General features: G+C 40.5%; 1 protein-coding gene and 1 long non-coding RNA gene across 5 annotated transcripts in view; both read left to right on the forward strand.

Annotated features, from left to right (window-relative positions):
• Positions 1-1,325: 1,325 nt before the first annotated feature.
• The window catches only part of ERICH1 (glutamate rich 1), a 112,896-nt gene continuing 89,681 nt past the window's right edge, over positions 1,326-24,540 (forward strand). For all 4 annotated transcript variants that reach the window (XM_023550384.2, XM_023550383.2, XM_003411860.4 and 1 more), the window contains exon 1: positions 1,326-1,457. In XM_023550384.2, the coding sequence (XP_023406152.1) occupies positions 1,436-1,457 (22 nt within the window). In that variant the 5' untranslated portion in view covers positions 1,326-1,435. The remainder of the gene's footprint in view (positions 1,458-24,540) is intronic.
• LOC135232921 (uncharacterized) lies at positions 1,531-24,257 on the forward strand. Its single transcript, XR_010323537.1, has 3 exons — positions 1,531-6,795; positions 8,049-8,237; positions 14,928-24,257. It is a non-coding gene; the product is annotated as an uncharacterized LOC135232921 (long non-coding RNA).

Genomic DNA, 24,540 nt, shown 5'->3' on the forward strand with positions numbered 1-24,540 from the left:
CATGATCTTTCCCCAACCCTGTCTGACTCCTTGTTTCCTCTCCCATCTCTTCCACTACCCTTCTCCTTGCTCACTGCACTCCAGTCACACTGCCCTGATTGCTATTGCCCAAACAGATATGCCAGGCAATCTCCTGAAACATTTCTAGTCCCTTCTCCTTTGAACTCTCTTTTCCTAGACATCTTTAAGGCTGGCTCCCTCACTTCCTTCAAGTCGGTGCTCAAATTACTTTCTCAATGATGCCTTCCCTCACCAGCACCATCTCCCCATTTTCTAACTCCCTTCCCTGCTTCGTGTTTCTCCAAAGCACTCATTGCCATATGGCATACTATTTTTTTACTTAATTTTCTTTGTCTCCTTTCATTAGACCTTTCACCGGTGTACCTCCAGTATCTAGAACAGTGCCTGACATACAGTCAATGTTTTTTTTAAAGCAATGAATTCAATAAAAAGGGGTAAATAGTGAATCGAGGTTCCAGAGAAGGTGCAATGGAATAATGCACGAGTATGTGTCTCTTTTTTTTTTTTTTTATGTGTGGAAGAAAGTCGCTCGGATAGAAGAGAATTATGACGGGAGAAAGAAAGGGAAGGAGTGAAGACACACGTGGCGTAGAGGGAGATTTGTGGGTGAGCAACTCCTGGTGACTCTGAGTTTCTCGTCTAAGAAGATGATTAGGTGAGAAGGAGAAGGGAACACTACGTTATAAGAGTGAGCCGCAGGTATGTGGAAAATAGTAGTTTAAGACAGACCTTGTGCCAAGTCCTTACTCTCCAACTCTTTTCTCAAGTTTCCAAGTTTTCTTCTCCATAGTTTTTTTAGTCTTCTTCACACCCTAAATTCTGCTAATATTTTAGAACAAATGGTTTTGAGTAAGTACTAAGCCATCTCCTGCCCAAGCACCTACTCCTTTTCACTCTCTTGTCTTCTCTTTATACCACTGTTTTCCAAACCTTAGGGCGCAAACAGAATAGAGAATATTCGAAGGGAATCAGTGGTAGTAAGGATACGTGTTGTTGTTTCAGAATATGTGTACTCGGCAAATGCTTTCAAAGAAAGTTTGAATGTCACCCGTTTTATACATCCACCCACTGACCCCTCCGGTTTAATTTATTTGCCCGAAAGCCAGATCTCAAAACTTTTCCCCGCTGCACTGTAGCAAAATAACTGAGCATGCGCAGTAGCGAGCTTCCAGAAGGCGGGGTTTTACGGTTCGGACCGACGGTGACTTCCAAGCCAATCTACGGCTGTAGTGCGGATGATTGACAGCCGGGTAGCAGAAATCCGGATCCGGATTGGGCAGCACTCGCGTTGTGGGCGGGGACTAGGGGGCGCGGAATCCCGGAAGCGGCCGGGCCGGCTGGGTCGCTCCGGGGATGGTTGGCGTGTCTGGGCGAAGCCGGGGGCGGCCCACCGAGTCGGCCCGGTTCCGGAGCCATGTCCGACCTCAAGAAGCAAGGTAGGGCAGGGCTCCTTCTCCTGGCCTCCCTGAGACCGAGGCCCCGTGGCGCCGCGTGGCTCGGCGAGTGGGCCGCCGCCCTCGGGCTCCCAGGCCCAGCCCGCCAGGCCTCGTGCCCTCGGTTCCCGAGGGGGTCGCCGGACGACCGGGCCCGGGGGCTGCGGGCCCAGAGGCGCAGGGGGCGTTCGCCCGCCCTTCCCGCGCCCAGGTTTTCGGGGGGTCCGCAGGCTCATCCCGGGATCTCCAGGGAGCTAAGGGGAGCAGACGGCGCCGAACCCAAAACCAACCCTGCGACCCTGTAGGACGGAGTAGAGCTGCCCCTTAGGGTTCCCAAGGCTGTAATCGTGACAGAAGCAGACTGCCACATCTTCCTCCTGTGCAGCGGCTGGTGGGTTCGAACTGCGGACCTTTAGGCTAGCAGCCGAGCTCTTTAAGCGCTGCGCCACTAGGGCTCCAGCAGACGCCACCAAAAACCAAACCTGTTGCCCTCGACTCGATTCCGACTAACGGTGACCCTACAGAGTAGAACAGCCCTGTAGGTTTTCTAAGGAGCGGCTGGTGGATTCGAACTGCTGACGTTCAGGACTGAGCGCGAGCTGTCTTGAAGCTTAGTTTCTCTGATGCACGTAGCAGAGCTCCGTGGAGCATACACGATTTTCTTTGCAGAATACTCTTTGATGAGTAAATACAGGCTTTGTAGCGCCCCTTCATGACAAGTTTTCAAGCCTTGCTGCTCTGTGAATGGCGTCCCGCGGGAACCTAGAACTTAAAACCTGATGATGTCTGCATTTTAACCCTTTTCGTGAACCAGTTATTTTATGCTTTGAATTTTTTGTTGATCCCATGTGTGTTTTCATTAATGGAAGCATGCTGAATCCTTGTGTCTGAGTTTTTGGTCAGTAGCATGAATTTTTTTTCTTGCCTCCTTCTACAAGCCTACCCTAAGTGTTTAGTGGTACTATGAAGTACCACTAGTTATACACCAGAGTCCCCACCAGGGTCTGTTGGTACTATGTGTAACGAATGAAAATATTCAAAATTTCTGTTTTTCCTACCAAAAATTCAGATGCCTCATACAATACCCTGTGCCCGTTTCTTCAGTTTCACACAGTCATAAAAGCCCTTTCCTTGGGCAGCAGCTTCCCCATAAACCCCAGAGGCAGAAGATGTACTTGGTCCCTAGAGGTACCGGTGAACATGAAAGGGTTAACTTTTTTCCCTTCACTTTAGATAGAAATGAAAGAAAAGAAAAACTCTCTGAGATTCAGTTTCTTTGTAAAATGGAAATAATAACATGTGCCTGCAATGTTGGTAAGTTGCCTCATAGAGTAAAAAAAAAAGTAGTGGTTATTAATTGGTAGTAGTATTTTTTATCAAAATCAAAAGAAAGAATAAATTTAATTGGTTAACCTGATAGTGTCTTAAAATTGAAATGTCAAAAGACAGGCAGAACTCCTTTCTCTTACAAACCTGTAGAAACTGTCTTTCTCCTCCTTATCGTTCCTGCGGATCATTAACTTGAGTCTGAGTGGACTCAATGGCAATGGGTTTCTTTTTTTTCCCCTAACCATTAACATTATAATGAAAAGTTGAAGGTTGTAGAGATGCACCTCATATTCCTTGGATTAGTTCAGGCCATGATTTTTTTCTTCTTCTTCTTTGTGTTGAAAACAGATTGTCATGTTTTTGCCCTTTGAAATGAAATGCTCAGTGACAGCTATAGTTAATAAGTGTTCGTTTAAAAAAAGGAAAAAGAGAAACTTAATTTCTCAGTAAGGCAGATTATGTAGAAAAAAGTAGTTCCAAACTTTGCCTGCTTTTGTAGAAAAACCTTGTGCTAAGGATTCTAAAAAAAAAAAAAAAAAAAAGGATTCTACTCCTCCTTTAATTACCAGTAAGTTATGATTTTCATAACTTTGAACAAGAAATCATTTCATAGATTGAAAATGACAATTTCTGGACAATCAGGTGTTTGGCTTCAAAATGGGCATTAAAAAAAAAAATTTAATGAGTGCCCTAACTACTTTTCAAAATAACCCTCCAAAGGAAAGAGGATTGACCTGCTCTTATTAATTAAAGTTTAAAGTTCTTGGGAACAGACTTTCCATGGTAACTCTGACAGTAATTATCTCCTGCTTTCCTGCATTTTTATTTGGGGGACTTACTACTTCATATCACATTTTCTCCTTGTTTTATAGCACACCCCACTATTTTTCTCTTCATGTTATTGTTGCTAGGTGCTATCAAGTCAGTTCCAACTCATAGCCACCCTGTGCACAACAGAGTGAAACACTGCCCAGACCTATGCCATGCTCACAGTTGTTGCTTTCCTTCAACCCAGTGTTGCAGCCACTGTGTGAGTCCATCTTGTTGAGGGTCTTCTTTTTTGCTGACCCTCTACTTTACCGAGCATGATGTCTTTCTCCAGGGATTGATCCCTCCTGATAAAACATGTCCAAAGTGTACGAGACAAAGTCTTGCCATCCTTGCTTCTAAGGAGCATTCTGGTTGTACTTCTTCCAAGGCAGATGTGTTTGTTCTTTTGGCAGTCCACGCTATAGTCAATATTCTTCACCAACACCACAATTCAAAGGCGTCAATCCTTCTTTGGTCTTCCTTAGTCATTGTCCAGCTTTCACATGCTTACAAGGGGATTGAAAGCACCATGGCTTGGGTTGGGCACACCTTAGTCCTCAAGGGGTTGTCTTTGCTTTTTAACACTTTAAAGAGATCTCTTGTAGCCAGTTTTCCCAATGCAGTGTGTCTTTTAATTTCTTGACTGCTACTTCTATGGGTGTTGATTGTGGCTCCAAGTAAAATGAAATCCTTGACAACCTCAGTCTTTTCTCCGTTCTTCTCTTCATGCTTTTCTCTTAGTCTCTCATATCTTCGTGATGCGTAACCCCTGGAATCAAATGTTTTTTGCTATGCAATAAAAATTAATTGTAATACAGCTAGTCAATTTTAAAATACCTTTCTCAACTCACTAAATTAAGATATTTTCCCTTGAAGCAAACATCCTTTTCATATCAGATATGCGGCAAAATTGTGTAAAGTTTAGGTTGTTTGAGAACATTGTGGTTGGAAGGATGGATTAGTTCTGAAAGTATAAAATGTATTTAGGAAACAAAATATTAGTTTTATGTATCTCTTCTTAACACGATCACCTGAAGAGTACTTCTAATATGATAACACTTGAGCTCTAAGAAACAATCTGGAGGTTTAAGTTAGAACAAAAATTATAAGCACTTATAACTTGTGGAAGCATGAGGCAGAGCCATTCTCTGTCTTTAGAACAGCTTTTCCATCATGTGGCTTGTGATGACTGTCACAATTAGGAAAATGTATGACAGGTGGTAAACAAGATGACGACTTCGTGCTAATTTGCACTGATATTCTCTCTTTTTGCACACAGTCTAGCTGCTCTGCAGAGAACAGTGGGCTCCAGAATTACTGGAAAGAGGCTATTGGGCCACATGTGTTTAAGGAAGGGAAATTAACGAGAATGCTGTAGAGTGCAGGTGTGCCTCGTGTAAAGTAAATCATGTGCAGAACTCTGAACGTTTGTTCATATATTCACCCAACTGATGTGTAGGGAGCACCCAGGGAGTGAGTGTCAGCAACTCCTTCAGACACTGTAATAAATAAAACAGTAAGTAAAACACGAAACTGTCTTCCCTCATGGCACTTACACTCTGCTGGTGTAGTTCAGAGTAGCCCTTGAGTTAGGGTAGTGATTACTGATAATAGAAATGGGTCAGGACTCGTGTAAGGGAGCCATGCTGTTTATATCAGAAGAAAGATAGTCTGTCACAGACCAAGAACACGTGAAACGGCAGGATGGCTGGCCGTCCAAAGTAAGTTTTTTCCTGAAAGTAGGTTGCTTCTGCTAAGATAATATAGCCTGCTAATATAACAATTTCCTCTATCACAATGTGTGGAAAAACTCTCCAGGATTAATGGGAAGAATGTTTTGTCTCTGAAGCAACATGATTGAGTAAGAAGCACTCTTTTTTTTTTTTTAAGTGCTGCATTTTATACTGAAAAAATGTATGAACAGTAATAGGTGATGACTTCTGGACCTTTTCAAGAGCCTCTGTGAGTTTAACATGCAGCACTGACAGTGAGGTACTCTCTACAATTTAAGTGAATCATATGAAAGATATATTTTAAGTAGCAATTCAGGTAGCTTCCATTTTACTTGGAGATTGGATGAATACTGGAAACACTGGTGGCACAGTGGTTAAGTGCTATGGCTGCTAACCAAAAGGTCGGCAGTTTGAATCCACCAGGCGCTCCTTGGAAACTCTGTGGGGCAGTTCTACTCCGTCGTGTAGGGTCGCTATGAGTCAGCATCGACTCTTCGGCAGTGGGTTTGGTTTTTTTGTTTGTTTGTTTGGATGAATATCTGATACATGGCAAAACCAAATCCTTTGCCATCAAGTCGATGCTGACTCATAGCGACCCTATAGGACAGAGTAGAGCTGTCCCATAGGGTTTCCAAAGAGCAGCTGGTGGATTTGAACTGCCGACCTTTTTGGTTAGCAGCTGAGCTCTTAATCACTGCTCCACGAGGGCTCCCTCAGATATATAGTTAAATGCTAGATCAAATAGGGACTGTGGTAGGCATTCAGAGGAGCCAGTGATCAAAGGAGCCTGGAGCAGAGCCCGCGTGTTTTGAACTAGGAAGGATATTAGGAACTACGTAAGGGTATGTATCTGCTTCGCGGCTCAGCTGCCCTCAATAGATCGTGTACTTCTGGAGGAAGGCAGTTATCATTCTGACTCCAGTCTCTTGCACAGTGCTACTCAGTTAATTGTTGGAATGAATGACTCTAATCCAATGTCTGCCCAGTTCAGCAATCCTGCAATATCCCAAACAGATGGTTCTCTAGCGCCTTTCTGAACACCTTCTATGATGGTTAAGGTTATGTGTCAATTTGGCTAGACCATGATTCTCAGTGGTTTGGTAGATACTATGTAATCATCCTCCATTCTTTGATCTGGTATGAGCAGCCAGCCAGTTGAAAGGGGAGTTTTCTTGGAAGTGTGCCCTGCATCCAGTATATATGGATGTTCTGGCAAAGTTCACTCTCTCTCAGTCCTACATCCCACTCGTCATACTCTGGCCTCCAGTTCTTGGGAGGTGAGCCAGCCGCCTGCTGCCTGACCTGCGGTTTTTGGGATTTACCAGCTCCCGCGACCCTGTGAGCCAACAGCCTTCTGCCTGGTCTGCTGATTTTTGGGTTCATCAGCCCCTGCAACCACATGAGTCAGGAGAAGCCTCCAGCCTGACACTTGACCCACGGATTTGGGACTTCCCAGCTTCCACAACTGTGTGAGCCGTTTCCTTGAAATAAATCTCTCTGAATATATTTATATATACACATCACTGGTTTTGCTCTTTTAGAGAACCCAGCCTAAGACACATTCTTTTAGCAAGAGCATAATATCACATAATATGTTTATTTTTACCTCTACCTAAATACAGTTTTGTTGTCTGGAGTATGTAGGGCCTCTTCACCTGATAATTCTTCAAAGGTTTAAAGCAGCTCTTTTGTTCTTGTCTGTCTCCTCATGCTATGTACTGCCATGTATGTAAGTCAGGAAATTTCACGGAAGAGGCAAAACTTAGTTGAACTGTCAAGATAGAGAAAATACTTAAATGTTATAGTGGAGAGGAGAGCGTGGGTGAGAACAATGTGAGGCCCCCAACCATGGTCTAAGTTCTAGACTAGGAGTCAGAAAACATGGGTTCCTGTCCTATTTCTGGCCCTTATTACTATATGCCTTCGAGCACTGGACAAGTTACTTATTTTCTGCTTCTTTATCTGTAAAATAATTTGTAGGGTAGAGAGGCTTAAAGGGATGGATGTAAGTAAAGAACACAGCAGAACGCCTGAGGTCTAGCAATGCACCCCTCTCTCCATCCAACATACATGACCACTTTAGGCCAATCATGTCATTTTTTTTTAATCCCAAGATTCCTCATCAAGATGGGAATAATAATACCAGCTTCTTAGTGTTGTGAGGATTAAATGAGTGACTGCATGTGAAAATGCTCTTAAAATACCCTCTTGCTCTTTCCCCTGTCACTTCTGTAGTAAAGGCCACCGTGATTTGCCTTTTGAGTGGCTAAACCTTCCCCCAACTCATCTCCCTGTTCCCAATCTAGTTCGCCACAAAGCATCTGGAGTGGGTGGGTTGGTCAGGCAGTTTGTCAGGTTGAGGAATGTTTGCTATAGTGCAGACAGTTGCCATTTTAATAAGAATTTGCCCCACTGTGACCACCTCCTGCAGAACTGGCAGGCTCAGTCTTCACGAGGGTGCACCTCCCCCCAGGCCATGTGGGCTGAGTGCAAACACTCATGCCTCACATCCCTCTGGAGAGAGAGTTCTGAGAACTAAGAGAATGCGAAAACAGAATATGTCTGGCATAAAAGTAAATCAGGCCAACTACAGCTATGGGTGCCATAAAGATCTTTGGCTTCCAGGGACTCTCCTTAGATAAAATCTGAACATCAAGTGAACTTCTGTACATTCTGGATTGCATTTTCACCTTGCCATTTCCCTTTTCCACTTCTGTTATAGCCTTGCATCTTATGGAGTGGATTGTGGTCAACAAGAAGTACTCCCTTTTGTTGATGCTGTCCATGGTGCTGAATCCAGCCAGCATTCGTGAAACAGTGGTGGACGTGGTAGGGGTGTGTGTGTTTGCCCAGTTATACCCTTGAACTTACACTGCCAGCAGCAGTTCCTTTTGAAGTCTCACAACTAAAGGTACTGGTTAGTAAACATTTTAATTGTAAAGAGAAACCCTTTTTCTTTTTACAGAGGTACATTCCTAGTGTTGTCCAGGTACAGGGTGGCTATTGGGCAGGGTTTTCATCCTGGTCATGTCTGCTGAGTTTCTGGACCAGTTAGAAAAGGAGGCATTTACTGGTTTAGAGGAAAAGCCCAGATTTATTTATCAACAGATATTACTTTGATGTTTTGTTCTATATTTGCTTTGATTTACTATGTCCCTTTTCTTCTGGGACAGGAGTTGGGTGGCTCTTTTCATTTTCAGAAACCCTTAAGAATTGAAAATGTCCATGTTCCACATGGTTTGGAAAGAGGCATAACTCAGATAGGAGGGCAGGTGCAGACCACAGGCAGGCGCTAGCTCGTAACGTCTTGGCAGTTGCCCAATGATAAATCTTGCCTCCCCTGATAGGAGTGTGGGAACTCTTACATAAGCTCACCCTACCCAACCCGGGGGTCATCCTCTCTACCTTTGAGGAGTAAAAGAAAACCTCATGTGTATGATCAGCAGGCGGGAATATATGAGACTTCTAGCACACAAACTGGTCAGCACCTGGTTACCAGGAACCCATAACCTCTGAAATATTCCTCTGGATGTTGTATTCTTCTGTGTCTCCATAGATTCAGTGCCTTAGTGCACAGGGCCTTCGAATCTGGATTGGTGGCTTCCCCGCACACCGTCCCTGCTCCATCATCACACGCATGCCCTGTGTATTTTAGCTACTAGATCACTGCCTGCACCCCTTCTATCTTGCAAGCTTTGTATGTCCCCAGTGCCTGGCACATAATAGATGTTCAGTGAGTACTATTGAATGAGCAACTGGACAGAAATATTGGATTTATGAGAGTAAAGAGTTTAGAAGAAGCTGGTAAAATGAGAGCTGTGTTGGGGCCCAGTGAAAGAGGAGAGTATGTTATAAAAAAAGCTTTAGTTTATTGTGTTAGGAATTGAGACGCAAATGTAGATTTTGATTGAGCATAGGCAAGGGCAGGATGTTAGTTTCTCTAAAAAGATAAATCTGAAAGTAGACAGGCTAAATGTGGAAAGGGGCAAGTCCAGAGGCAAGAAGTTAGCCAGCGTGTTGTCACGGTATTCTAGATGGGGATCAACACAACCTGGAATAAGGTGACCGTCAAAAGAAGGGAGTAAGAGAGGTGCATATAGAAAAAATTGCCAAGAAAAAAAGCTGAACCTGGTGCCTTGACAGGATAGATAAGGTTTAGGTGAAAATGCTCTGAAGGCAGTTGCAAAGACAACTTCCTTGTCGATTTGGAAATAATTGGAATTGGTTAGTATGTGTCAGAGAAAATGGTGTAGGGTAATGAACCCTGGTGATGTGGTCTAACACTGAGAGGATTTTCAGAATCTGAAGACGTCCATCTCAACAGAAAGACAATGTACCCTGTAGTGCAGGAGGCTGTATTTTATAGTGATTGAGAACCCAGGCTTTGGAGATGGACTATATAATTCCCTAGAATTTGTTTCCTCATCGGTAAAATGGAGTTAATAACAATAAAGTTTTGAGCATGAAATTAAGTGATATGTGTATGTATATATATGACCAAAAAGTATATATGTGTATTAAAAAAAAACCAAACCCAATGCTGTTGAGTCAATTCCGACTCATAGCGACCCTATAGGACAGAGTAGAACTGCCCCACAGAGTTTCCAAGGAGCGCCTGGCAGATTTGAACTGCCGACCCTTTGGTTAGCAGCCGTAGCACTTAACCGCTATGCCACCAGGGTTTCGTATATGTGTATATGTATGTGTATATATATGTGTATAAGTTCTTAGAACCATATTAAACAATCATATGTGAGCCATTATTTATTATCCTTCCTGGCTTGCAAGGAGGCAGTGTGAGTAGGTGAAATGGGTGCAGTGAGGGACACTTGTGTGACTGTAGGAGAAAACTATCAGATACCTGGAAAGATCTACAAAGCATGTGAGCCTTTTTTGTTACTACCATTCAAGATGAGGGAGATGGATGCCTTTTTTGGAGACAGAAGAGAAACAGCCAGTGCCTGGGAAATACTACAGGACCCTGATGACTGAGGGAGGAAGATTCTTGAATAAGCAGGGTAGGGTGAGTTTAAAGAAGCTGATGGTGGGAGGGACTTCAGGGAACACTGTAGGTTCCCTCTTCTCCTGAGTTAGCAGGGGTGATGGAAGAATGGATGCAGAAATAACAGGTGTTTTCCCAAGTCTTTTTCTCTTGATACCATTCATAATTGAACCTATTCATACAAATAATGTGGCTCTCGTAGGTGTAGAATCTCTTGTTGTCAGTCACATGTTCATTGGGGTGAATTCAAGATCTGTCTAATGGAAAAACTAATGTTAATGGAACTAGAAAAATTATAGTTTATCCTATTTATTCAGAATGCAGGAAAGCAGTCTCTGAATTGTCTTCTGAATGATACCTCAGAATTTTTTTTAGTCCTGTCTCATTTCGCATCCTCAACAATCCTGCTTTAGTAAGAAAACAAACTCAGAGTGCTTAGCAATTTACCAAACGTTATATCACTGTTAATGGCAGCTCCCCCGCATGGAGTAGTGTACTTCTGCACTACTTTCTGCCTTCTCCCATGTTAGAATATATTTAACAATCCCTACTAAAAATTGTTATACAGAGAATCCCTGATGGAGCAGGACAACAGTGGCATGCAGATCTCAAATTCTTGTAAAAAGACCAGGCTTAATGGCCTGACTGAGACTAGCGGGGCCCTGGAGGTCATGGTCCCGAGACCCTTTGTTAGCCCAAGACTGGAACCACTCCCAAAGCCAACTCTTCAGACAGGGTTTGGACTGGACTATAAGATAGAAAATGATACTGGTGAGGAGTGAGCTTCTTGGTTCAAGTAGATGACACATGAGACTATGTGTGCAGCTCCTGTCTGGAGGGGAAATGAGAAAGAAGAGGGAGGCAGGAGCTGGTCAAATGGACACGGGGAATACAGGGAGAAGAGAAGGAATGTGCTGTCTCATTAGGGGGAGAGCAGCTAGAGTACATAGCAAGGTAGGTATAACTTTTTGCATGAGAGACTGACTTGATTTGTAAACTTTCACTTAAAGCACAATAAAAAAAATTGTTACAGACTTAGATAAATCTAAAATGTTTATGAATGATTTATGATACGATAAATGCTGCTAAAAATTACTCTGTAAGGAACACTGGACAGAGTTTACTTGGATTTTTTTTTTTTTTTTTTCTGTTTTAACTGCTGAAGTTTTGGATGAACGTATTTAGCGTGTATGGTGGTACCTACGTAAGAATCCCACATCCGATTGGACCCATTGGTCACGGTATAATAGTCTAACAGCATTTCATTTAAGTATCATTTCTGGTCTTCCTCTGAGTGCTGTTTTTCTTTTAATTAATTCAGAAAGCTGGCCAACTCTTATTTAAATCTTAGCTAATTACTTTCCCGTTTATGATTGTATTTTGAAAGCCATTAAGAAACTATCATTCATTGAATTAACGTACGATACTCAGCTTTTCTCTCTTGTGAAGTGATGCAGTGCTATTATCAGTTTATTCCTGGATTTTAGGGAAGAGTTAAATGCCTGGCCTCATTATAGGGATAAAATGGGGGGAAAAGAAACCCACACGTAATGAGTATCGTATTTTGAGAAGCTATGGCTAGGCTAGCAGATGTTCAGCAAGCACTTAAACAGCTTATACTGAAAAGTTCAAAATAATGAGAACTCAAGAAACGTGATAATCCTACGAAAATTTAAAAAGGCTGTTGAAATGAATGGCAAGTGGAATAACTCGAGCTAGTATGGACTAAGATACAGGAGTTTTTTTTAATGATTTTCTTTGAAACAGTTATTTTATTTTTTAAATTTAGTGGTGATGTTTTTGGAAGATTTTCTCTAAAATTCACAGGCTGAGGTGAGAAGGATAAGCCATCATTAGAGAGGTCATAGTGAAAATGTCTGCTCACGCCCACCTGCCTCATTCTGAGTAGAGATTTTTCTTTTAAATGTGATTTCAAAAAACCTGCCAACTCTTGTTTCAAATTCTAGATAATTATTTTTCCATTTATAAGTCTACTAACTGAAAAAAAGGTGTCTCATAAACCTGCTTTTTCTGTATTTTTTTAGTCTTATAATGAAATATCAAGAAGTCACGTTTTAAAAGTTATTTATTAATATTTGTGGTCACTTTCATTTTAGTGTAATTCTCGTGAGCCTGTGACACTATCGGTTTTACTGCTTAGCGTTAACATCCACTTTTAGAAATAAGTTTTTTTTGTTTTTACTGATTTCATGCGTAATATTCTAAAGTTAGCTGTAGACATACTTTTTTCCTCTTACAGTTACATTTTTCTAACACACACAGGTTTCTAGAAATGATAACAAAAGTTTTGAAATTTTGAGTTAGAGAATTACAAAGGGATGAACATAATTTGCCATTTTTTTCTATTACAAAAAAGCATTTTATACAGTTTACATTTAGTAAAAAGAAATGTATAGCTTGACCCCATTTTTTAAGCAAACTACACGTGTGCATACAGAAGTCAAGGGGAAAATACATTACTTCTGCAATCAGTGAAATTTTTAAGGAAGAGAAAAATACATGTGACATTGATGGGGTGACTTCTTTGGTGGTCTCGGAGATCACGGTTGTTTAATAAATATGTACTACATATTTTTCGTTTCTGTAAACAATTTTTTTTTCTTTTTTCGGAAAGAAATATAGATGAAAAAGTTATCATCCTTTTTTTTTTTTTTTTTCCGTAAGAACCTTTTCAAACGGAAGGTACACCCAGATTCCTCTGATGGGGAAACTTACCCAGGCTGCAAAGTGTCCTGGAAGAGACGTGGCACCTTCTCATTTCGTTTAGTGAGCCTTCGTTACCTGGAGGAGCTGGTTAAGTGCTTTACAACTTTCTTAGGCTCCTGCTGTCACACCAACCATTGCAAAAGAAGAAAGAAAAATTCCTTGAAATGCTGCTATTAGCACCTTTGTTAAAAATGGAACATAACCTTCCGTTTTTATACTCAACTGTTAGATTTTAAATCAAGTAACTGCTTTGGGGAAGAGCTCAGAATTGAACAGCTTTACCACCAGCAATAGAATTTTGTTTTTTATTTCTTTTTTAGGTATATATATTTAAGTTTTTCCTAAGTGTCTACTTTCTTAAAAAAAAAAAACTTTACAGAAATATTCTTACTTGGCTTACGTCTTTAAATTGAAGTAGCGAGTTTAGGTAGCCGTCGTTTCGAAAGTTGTATCAAAATAACTAAATTCCCTTACGAAAAGGAGACGGTTTCTGTTTGGTATTTCAACATGTTAATTTTAGATTGGATTTTTCTCTTCATGCTGACCTTTTATTGTGTCTGCTGTTTCCCAGTTCTGATTGCCTGGTCTACTTAGCAATTGTATTTGTTTTTCTGCAGGTTATTTTTTTATTATTATTGTTGTTGTTGGTGTTATGCATCCCTGCCCTTGCTTTTTTATGTTTCAGTAATTGCTTTATGATGGACACTAACATTCCAAGTTAAAACTCGCTCTTGCTGCTAAAAGAGCGTGCTGATGAACTGTTAGAAGGATGAGAACTTAAGGCCAGCCTTCAGTTTCTCAGGAAGGTGTTAGAATTTCTGTTTTGACCAATGAGCAGTTTTTATTTGGTTACACGCTAACTCGGAGCTCTTGAGAGTGCTGGGGTGTGTGACACTGAACCTGCGTTGAAGGAACACATCACCCAGCTCTTTGTTTGTAATTGGGGGTGCCCTGATCTGGGACTTCCAGGACACACCTGAGAATTTGTGCTGGTGAGTAAGGGGCTGGCCAGGCTAGAGAAGATTCAGCTGGAAGGCTGATATCAACTATCCTCAGGAGGCATGATTTAGCCTATCATGCAGAACTGGCTGATAGAAGCCCCCAAAACTAAGGCTTAGAGAGCTTACAGGCTGACAGGAACATCTGCCTTCAGGAGAGGAGTGTGACGTGGAAGCGTTACTTTGGGAGCTCTCCCAGGCCTCACCCTGTGCATCTCTTCATTTGTATCCTTTCTGACTATAATAATATAGGCTTAAGTATGGTATACTCTCTGTGAGTTTTGAGAGTCATTCCAGCAAATTATTGAACCCAAAGGGGTAGTGGGAGCCCTCAGGTCAGCTCGTGGCCAGCATCCTGAAAGGGTAGTGGGAAACCAGCCCTGAATTTGTGGCCAGTAGGCCCCAAGGCTGGAGTGTCTCGTGAACTCTCCAAACCTGTGGCTGGTATCTGCCTGTCGGGCAAGCTGAGGGATGATGTCCTTCTAACTTGTGAGCTGTGACCCAGCTCTTGTGGTAATGGTCAGAGAGAGAGAGTGCTGCAGGGGTGGCTGGTGATGAGGATGGAGGAGTGGGGATGTGAGGACTGGGATCAGTCTCCAGATTTGGGGATTGGATTCATGCTGATCCTTACCACATGGATGGATGGATGGATAATAGACAGACAGATAGATATTACTGATGCTGTCTCTCTAGAGAACCCTGACTAAGACACTTATATAGATGTCCTGCCCTAAAGGAGGGGAAGCATAACTCCCCACTTCTTAAGTGTGGGCTGCGCATAGTGATTTTCCTCCAAAGAGTCCAGTATGACAAGGCATGGTGGAGGGGGAGTGGCTTTGCAGTGGAGAAACCTGACAAACATTGCTTCTGCTAGGTGATCAAGGCCAACATCAACAGTCATAAATAACGTTAACAGCATGTACTGTTGATGTGATGTGATGAAGATGGCACTTCACCTCCATGATCTTCCTCCTAAAAACCCGTAACCCCAGTCTGGTCACGAGAGAAACATCAGACACAACCTGTAGAGGGGCATCCTGCAATGTACCTGACCAATACAGCTCGAAACTGTCCAGGTCATCAGAAACAAAACAAGTTTGAGGAACTGTCACAGCGAAGAGAGTCTTAAGAGACATGACAGCTAAATATAATATGGTATCCCGGATTGGATCATGGAACAGAAAACGGGACGTTAGCTAAACAGTAAGAAAATCTGAATGAATGATGGACTTCAGTTAGTAATAATGTATCAATATTTGTCCGATAGTTATGATAAGTGTAACTAATGCTACAAATTAATTGTAATAAATTGCTACTAATTTAGGATATTAATAATAGGATAAACTGGGGATTCATTTGAGGACTCTGTACTGTCTGTATCTTTAGAGTAGTTTTAGATTTACAGAAAAATTATCTACTGAAAAAAGTAATTATTGGTGTTTTAATTTTGCTTTTTAAGGTTTGCTCTTCAAAACTTATTTTAAGATATTTTTAAAAGACTTTATGCTCTAAATTATGGTAGCTGAAAGTGTTAGACATGATATGTGTCAGCAAAATTATTTTTTAGTGTCCGAATATTTGGTTTAAATTGGATTAAGATTTATTAGTTAATATTTTCTTTTTTTTTATTCTTATTGAAGACAGAAACTCCCACTTCATAATGGAATATCCATAATGACATCTGTTCAAAATAGTCTGTTCTGGTGCCTTTTTACGATAAACCTAATAAATAATTCATGGATCATGGATAATATGACATAAAATGAACATTTGCTAATATTTAATATCAAAGTCATTCCTTACTTGTCAAAGAGTAATTGTGTATCACATGCTCGTTTTTCTGTAGTGATTTTTATAACACATATCAGGTGTGGGAATGAACTGTTTGAACTCATTCATTTAGTGAACATCTATGGAACAAGTGCGTAAAATAGAACACGTGTGCTGTTGAGAAGTGGCTAGATGCCAGGGATATCCTCAAGAAGTGTATGGACTTGTAGGGAAAAGATGTGTTTTTTTGCGTATGAGGTTTTATGACATAGAAGATGATGGTGAGTCCCTGGGTGGTGCATAGGGTTAAGCACTCAACTACCAGCTGAAAGGTTGGCGGTTCAAACCTACTCAGAAGGGCCTCAGAAGACAGGCCTGGCGATCTGCTTCCGAAAGGTCACAGCCTTGAAAACCCTACGAAGCAGTTCTACTCTGCCTACATTGGGCAGCCATGAGTCGGAATTGACTTGACGACAACTAGCAACAACAGTGTAAGCTGGCACTGGAGGAGCCGTGGTGGTTCCGTGGTAGCGTCCTCACCTTCCACGCAGGAGGCCCGGGTTCTTTTCTGGGCCGGTACACTCAGGTACAATCACCACCTGTTTGTCACCGGAGTCTTGCGTGGTGCTGTGATGTTAAAGAGGCTTCAGTAGAGCTTCCAGACTAAGACAAAGAAGAAATGCCTGGCCATCTACTTCCAAAAAATTAGCCAATGACTAAGCCATGATTTCCAGTTTTGTGTGGTTGCCCTCCATTTTGTGATCTTACATAACTATCCTATGTGTTGTAAATCCTACCTCTATAATGTTAATGAGGCAGGATTAGGGGCAGTTATGTTAATGAGGAAGGACACAATCTACAGGATTAGATTGTATCTTGAGTCAGTCTCTTTTGAGATATAAAAGAATCAAGCAGGGATGGGGGACTTCCTACCACCAAGACAGAAGAGCCAGGAGCAGAGTGCATCCTTTGGACCCGGGGTCCAGATGCTGAGAAACTCCTAGACCCAGGAGAAGATTGGTGACAAGGACCTTCACCCAGAGCGGACAGAGAGAGAAAGCCTCCCCTGGGAATGGAGCCCTGAGTTTGGACTTCTAGCCTCCTAAACTGTGAGAGAATAAATTTCTATATGTTAAAGCCAAAAAAAGAAAATCGGCCAATGAAAAAAACCCTATAGTCACAGTTGTGCATGGGGACATGATGAGTTGAGGGCTAGCTTGATGGCAGCTAACAACAACAATATAAGGTGGAAATCACTTTAGCCACTTGGGTTTACATGATATTTAAATCAATTTTGCTTAGGATAATGAATAGTTTTCTGTTCGTTTTAGTTTTTTGGACTATTAATACTTAATCATCAATTTAAAAAGTAGAAAAAAATTCTTTCCCGTTTGATGACCCATGAAAACTGTGCAAACATTCTTGACCTTTGTGAATTAGCACATCTGCATACATACAGATTCTTCCCCGTTCCCACCCTCCTAAAAATAACTTGGGACTTAAATAAAATACTAAAAGTTTTATATTTACGTTGCATTTGCATTTAAATTTATTGTAAAAATTTGAACATACAGGCTATTTTCCTGCGTTCTTAAATTGTTTCAATGTTGTTTGTTGTAACTCAGTTTGTTATTTTGAATATAATGTTCATAATCTTATGTATCTTTATATGGTTATCAGCATGGTGTAGGTGGTGTAGTGCTTCTGGCGTAGGTTACTATTTGTGTTACCTGCACTTCTATTGAGATGTCTTCTTGTCTTCAAGGATACCCAAGAAGTTCCTCCCACCCCAGCTGCTCAGTTGTCAGTTTTTAAGCAGAGATCTGATTTAAGACTTCTGCCATAGCAGTGAGCATACCTAGTGATCAAATGCTGGTTTCCAAATACAAGGGCTCCTCGGAGAAGTGGTTCATTCAAGTTCTGGAACAGAGCTTATCCAAGATGATCCTCAGATATCTTGTGGTGCCAGAAAGTAGCCATGTGCTCACAAAAGGATGGGGGACTGTTCATGGAACACAGGAACCAACCTGAAGGAGCTTCCAATGGCCAAAGCTGGAAGAATTTGGGCAGCTAAATAAATAACGATAGTATTGGATTATAACCCATGGTCTAAAATAAGTATGAATCCATACTGACACATAAATGAATGAGTGGAGGAAAAGGGACAACTCCTTTTGTAGAAGAATTCCAGTTAAAAATGGAGAAGGAACTAGGGAAAGAGAAAATCACCAAAGTAATGATCAGTGTAGGCAGAATCTTACCATAGACCCTAATGTTCTTGTCATTAGTCCCCTTCAAGTTGATTCCAACTTATGGCGACCCCATGCATGCAGAGTAGAGCTGCTTCACGGAGCTTTCAAGGCTTTGACCTTTCAGAAGCAGATCACAAGTTCTGATCACCTCTGGATGGGTTCAAACCACCCACCTTTCAGCAAGTAGTCAACCATTTACTCTTTGTGCCACCCAGGCTCATGCTAATATTAGTAGGTGAAAATCTGAGGAAGAACAGGATGTTTGCATACTTTAAAGTATTTCCCCATAGGTATTTATTAATCACACTGACAAAAATAGTAGCTTTGCAGTGGAGAAACCCAGCAGACGCCACCCTGACCAAAACATCCAGGTTAACATCAGTAATAAGTCATAGCGACATCATGAAACCCTTGCTATAAGGCATTAAGAAGGACACAGCACCACTTTTGTGGTTTTCTTGTGAAAAATAGTAATTTCTAATCACAAGAAAACATGAAACCCAAGTTAAGGATATTTCTACAAAATAACTGACTTCAGAAGTATCAAGGTCGGTTAAACCGGGGGCCAAGATGGCGGACTAGGTGGACACTACCGCGGATCCCTCTTGCAACAAAGACTCGGAAAAACAAGTGAATCGATCACATACATAACAATCTACGAACTCTGAACAAGAAACACAGACTTAGAGACGGAAAACGAACAAATACGGGCAGACAGCGACCTTTTTCAGAACTAGGAGCCAGCGTACCAGGCGGCTCCATTAACATCCGAATACCCTGAGCCAGAGGGAGAATTCAGATAGGGATCTGACTGCATTTTTTTATAGCTGATTACCTGGAAAATCTAGTTTCCCAGTGATGGCTCGGAGACAGCAGTCCATATCAAACGACATAAAGAAACAGACCATGACAGCTTCTCCAACCCCCCAAACAAAAGAATCAAAATCTTTCCCAAATGAAGATAACAATCCTGGAATTATCAGATACAGAATATAAAAAACTAATTTACAGAATGCTTAAAGATAGCACAAATGAAATTAGGATAACTACAGAAAAAGCCAAGGAACACACTGATAAAACTGTTGAAGAACTCAAAAAGATTATTCAAGAACATAGTGGAAAAATTAATAAGTTGCAAGAATCCATAGAGAGACAGCATGTAGAAATCCAAAAGATTAACAATAAAATTACAGAATTAGACAACGCAATAGAAAGTCAGAGGAGCAGACTCGAGCAATTAGAATGTAGACTGGGACTTCTGGAGGACCAGGGAATCAACACCAACATAGCTGAAAAAAACTCAGATAAAAGAATTTAAAAAAATGAAGAAACCCTAAGAATCATGTGGGACTCTATCAAGAAGGATAACTTGCGAGCGATTGGAGTCCCAGAACAGGGAGGGGGGACAGAAAACACAGAGAAAATAGTTGAAGAACTCCTGACACAAAACTTCCCTGACATCATGAAAGACGAAAGGACATCTGTCCAAGATGCTCATCGAACCCTATGTAAGATTGATCCAAAAAGAAAAACACCAAGACATATCATCATCAAACTTGCCAAAACCAAAGACAAACAGAAAATTTTAAAAGCAGCCAGGGAGAAAAGAAAGGTTTCCTTCAAGGGAGAATCAATAAGAATAAGTTCAGACTACTCAGCAGAAACCATGCAGGCAAGAAGGGAATGGGACGACGTATACAGAGCACTGAAGGAGAAAAACTGCCAACCAAGGATCATATATCCAGCAAAACTCTCTCTGAAATATGAAGGAGAAATTAAGATATTTACAGATAAACACAAGTTTAGAGAATTTGCAAAAACTAAACCAAGACTGCAGGAAATGCTAAAGGAGATTGTTTGGCCGCATGACCAATAATATCAGGTACCAGCACAGTACAAGGTCACAAAACAGAACGTCCTGATATCAACGCAACTCAAATAGGGAAACCACAAAAACAAACAAATTAAGATTAATTCTAAAAAATAAATAAATAAACAAAATAATACACACAACAGGAAATCATGGAAATCAATAGATAAACGATCACAATAATCAAAAAGAGGGACTAAATATAGGAGGCATTGAACTGCCAGATGGAGAGTGATACAAGGCGATATAGAATGATACAAGTTAGGTTTTTACTTAGAAAAATAGGGGTAAATAATAAGGTAACCATAAAAAGGAATATCAATTCCATAACTCAAGAAAAAAGCCAAGAAAAACGTAACGACTCAACAAACATAAAGTTAACCATTATGAAAATGAGGATCTCACAAGCTGCTAAGAAAAACATCTCAGCACAAAAAAGCATGTGGAAAAATGAAATGGACAACAACACACATGAAAAGGCATCAAAATGACAGCACTAAAAACTTATTTATCTATAATTACGCTGAATGAAAATGGACTAAATGCACCAATAAAGAGACAGAGAGTCACGGACTGGATAAAGAAACACGAGCCATCTATATGCTGCCTACAAGAGACACACCTTAGACTTAGAGACACAAACAAACTAAAACCCAAAGGATGGAAAAAAATATATCAAGCAAATAATAAGCAAAAAAGAAGAGGAGTAGCAATATTAATTTCTGACAAAATAGACTTTAGACTTAAATCCACCACAAAGGATAAAGAAGGACACTATATAATGATAAAAGGGACAATTGATCAGGAAGACATAACCATATTAAATATTTACGCACCCAATGACAGGGCTGCAAGATACATAAATCAAATTTTAACAGAATTGAAAAGTGAGATAGACACCTCCACATTTATAGTAGGAGACTTCAACACACCACTTTCGGAGAAGGACAGGACATCCAGTGAGAAGCTCAATAGAGACATGGAAGACCTACTTACAACAATCAACCAACTTGACCTCATTGACTTATACAGAACTCTCCACCCAACTGCTGCAAAATATACTTTCTTTTCTAGTGCACATGGAACATTCTCTAGAATAGACCACATATTAGGTCATAAAAAAAATCTTTGCAGAATCCAAAACATCGAAATATTACAAAGCATCTTCTCAGACCACAAGGCAATGAAGCTAGAAATCAATAACAGAAAAACTAGGGAAAAGAAATCAAATACTTGGAAACTGAACAATACCCTCGTGAAAAAAGACTGGGTTATAGAAGACATCAAGGAGGGAATAAGGAAATTCTTAGAAAGCAACGAGAATGAAAATACTTCCTATCAAAACCTCTGGGACACAGCCAAAGCAGTGCTCAGAGGCCAATTTATATCGATTATTGCACACATACAAAAAGAAGAAAGAGCCAAAATCGGAGAACTGTCCCGACAACTTGAACAAATAGAAAATGAGCAACAAAAGAACCCATCAGGCACCAGAAGAAAACAAATAATAAAAATTAGAGCTGAACTAAATGAATTAGAGAACAGAAAAACAATTAAAAGAATTAACAAAGCCAAAAGCTGGTTCTTTGAAAAAATTGACCAAATTGATAAACCATTGGCTAGACTGACTAAAGAAAAACAGGAAAGGAAACAAATAACCCGAATAAGAAACGAGAAGGACCACACCACAACAGAGCCAAATGAAATTAAAAGAATCATTTCAGATTACTACGTAGAATTGTACTCTAACAAATTTGAAAACCTAGAAGAAATGGATAAATTCTTGGAACAATACTACCTACCTAAAATAACACATTCAGAAGTAGAACAACTAAATAGACCCATAACAAAAAAAGAGATTGAAACGGTAATCAAAAAACTTCCAACAAAAAAAAGTCCTGGCCCAGGCGGCTTCACTGCAGAGTTCTACCAAACCTTCAGAGAAGACTTAACACCATTACTACTGAAGGTATTTCAAAGCATAGAAAAAGACGGAATACTACCCAACTCATTCTATGAAGCTACCATCTCCCTGATACCAAAACCAGGTAAAGACATTACAAAAAAAGAAAATTTTAGACCTATATCCCTCATGAACATAGATGCAAAAATCCTCAACAAAATTCTAGCCAATAGAATCCAACAACACATCAAAAAACTAATTCACCCTGATCAAGTGGGATTTATACCAGGTATTTTTTTTAATATCAGAAAAACCATTAATGTAATCCATCACATAAATAAAACAAAAGATAAAAACCACATGATCTTACCAATAGATGCAGAAAAGGCATTTGACAAAGTTCAACGACCATTTAGGATAAAAACTCTTACCAAAATAGGAATTGAAGGAAAATTCCTGAACATAATAAAGGGCATCTATGCAAAGCCAACAGCCAATATCACTCTAAATGCAGAGAACCTGAAAGCATTTCCCTTGAGAACGGGAACCAGACAAGGATGCCCTTTATCACCGCTCTTATTCAACATCGTACTTGAAGTCCTAGCCAGGGCAATTAGGCTAGACAAAGAAATAAAGGGTATCCAGATTGGCAAGGAGGAAGTAAAGCTATCACTATTTGCAAAGGAATCCTCCAGAAAACTACTGAAACTAATAGAAGAGTTTGGAAGAGTCTCAAGTTATAAAATAAACATACAAAAATCACTTGGATTCCTCTACATCAACAAAAAGAACACCGAAGAGGAAATAACCAAATCAATACCATTCACAGTAGCCCCCAAGAAGATAAAATACTTAGGAATAAATCTTACCAAGGATTTAAAAGGCCTATACAAAGAAAACTATAAAACTCTGCTACAAGAAATTCAAAAGGACATACTTAAGTGGAAAAACATACCTTGCTCATGGATAGGAAGACTTAACATAGTAAAAATGTCTATTCTACCAAAAGCCATCTATACATATAACGCACTTCCAATCCAAATACCAATGTCATATTTTAAGGGGATAGAGAAACAAATCACCAATTTCATATGGAAGAGAAAGAACCCCCGGATAAGCAAAACGTTACTGAAAAAGAAGAAGAAAGTGGGAGGCCTCACTCTACCTGATTTCAGAACCTATTGTACAGCTACAGTAGTCAAAACAGCCCAGTACTGGTACAACAACAGGCACATAGACCAATGGAACAGAATTGAGAACCCAGATATAAATCCATGCATGTATGAGCAGCTGATATTTGACAAAGGACCAGTGTCAGTCAATTGGGGAAATGATAGTCTTTTTAACAAATGGTGCTGGCATACCTGGATATCCATTTGCAAAAGAATGAAACAGGACCCATACCTCACACTGCACAAAAACTAACTCCAAGTGGATCAAAGACCTAAACATAAAGACTAAAACGATAAAGATCATGGAAGAAAAAATAGGTTGAACCCTAGGAGCCCTAATACAGGGCATAAACAGAATACAAAACATTACCAAAAATGATGAAGAGAAACCAGGTAACTGGGAGCTCCTAAAAATCAAACACCTATGCTCATCTGAAGACTTCACCAAAAGAGTAAAAAGACCACCTACAGGCTGGGAAAGAATATTCAGCTATGACATTTCAGACCAGCGCCTGATCTCTAAAATCTACATGATTCTGTCAAAACTCAACCACAAAAAGACAAACAACCCAATCAAGAAGTGGGCAAAGGATATGAACACACATTTCACTAAAGAAGATATTCAGGCAGCCAACAGACACATGAGAAAATGCTCCCGATCATTAGCCATTAGAGAAATGCAAATTAAAACTACGATGAGATTCCATCTCACACCAACTAGACTGGCATTAATCCAAAGAACACAAAATAATAAATGTTGGAGAGGCTGTGGAGAGATTGGAACTCTCATACACTGCTGGTGGGATTGTAAAATGGTACAACCACTTTGGAAATCCATCTGGCGTTATCTTACACAGTTAGAAATAGAACTACCATACAACCCAGAAATCCCACTCCTAGGAATATACCCTAGAGATACAAGAGCCTTCACACAAACAGATATATGCACACCCATGTTTATTGCGGCTCTGTTTACAATAGCAAAAAGCTGGAAGCAACCAAGATGTCCGTCAACGGATGAATGGGTAAATAAATTGTGGTATATTCACACAATGGAATACTACGCATCGATAAAGAACAGTGACGAATCTCTGAAACAGTTCATATCATGGAGGAATCTGGAAGGCATTATGCTGAGCGAAATGAGTCAGAGGCAAAAGGACAAATATTGTGTAAGACCACTATTATAAGATCTTGAGAAATAGAAAAAACGGAGAAGAACACATACTTTTGTGGTTACAAAGGGGGGAGGGAGGGAGGGAGGGAGGGAGAGGGCTTTTCATTGATCAATCAGTAGAGAAGAACTGCTTTGGGTGAAGGGAAAGACAACACTCAATACAAGGAAGGTCAGCCTAATTGGACTGGACTAAAAGCAAAGAGGTTTCCGGGATAAAATGAAAGCTTCAAAGGTCAGCGGAGCAGGGGCTGGGGTCTGGGGGACTTGGTTTGAGGGGACTTCTAAGTCAATGGGCAAAATAATTCTATTATGAAAACATTCTGCATCCCACTTTGAATTGTGG

The sequence above is a fragment of the Loxodonta africana genome, chromosome 12 (assembly GCF_030014295.1).
Source record: "Loxodonta africana isolate mLoxAfr1 chromosome 12, mLoxAfr1.hap2, whole genome shotgun sequence".
NCBI lineage: Eukaryota > Metazoa > Chordata > Mammalia > Proboscidea > Elephantidae > Loxodonta > Loxodonta africana.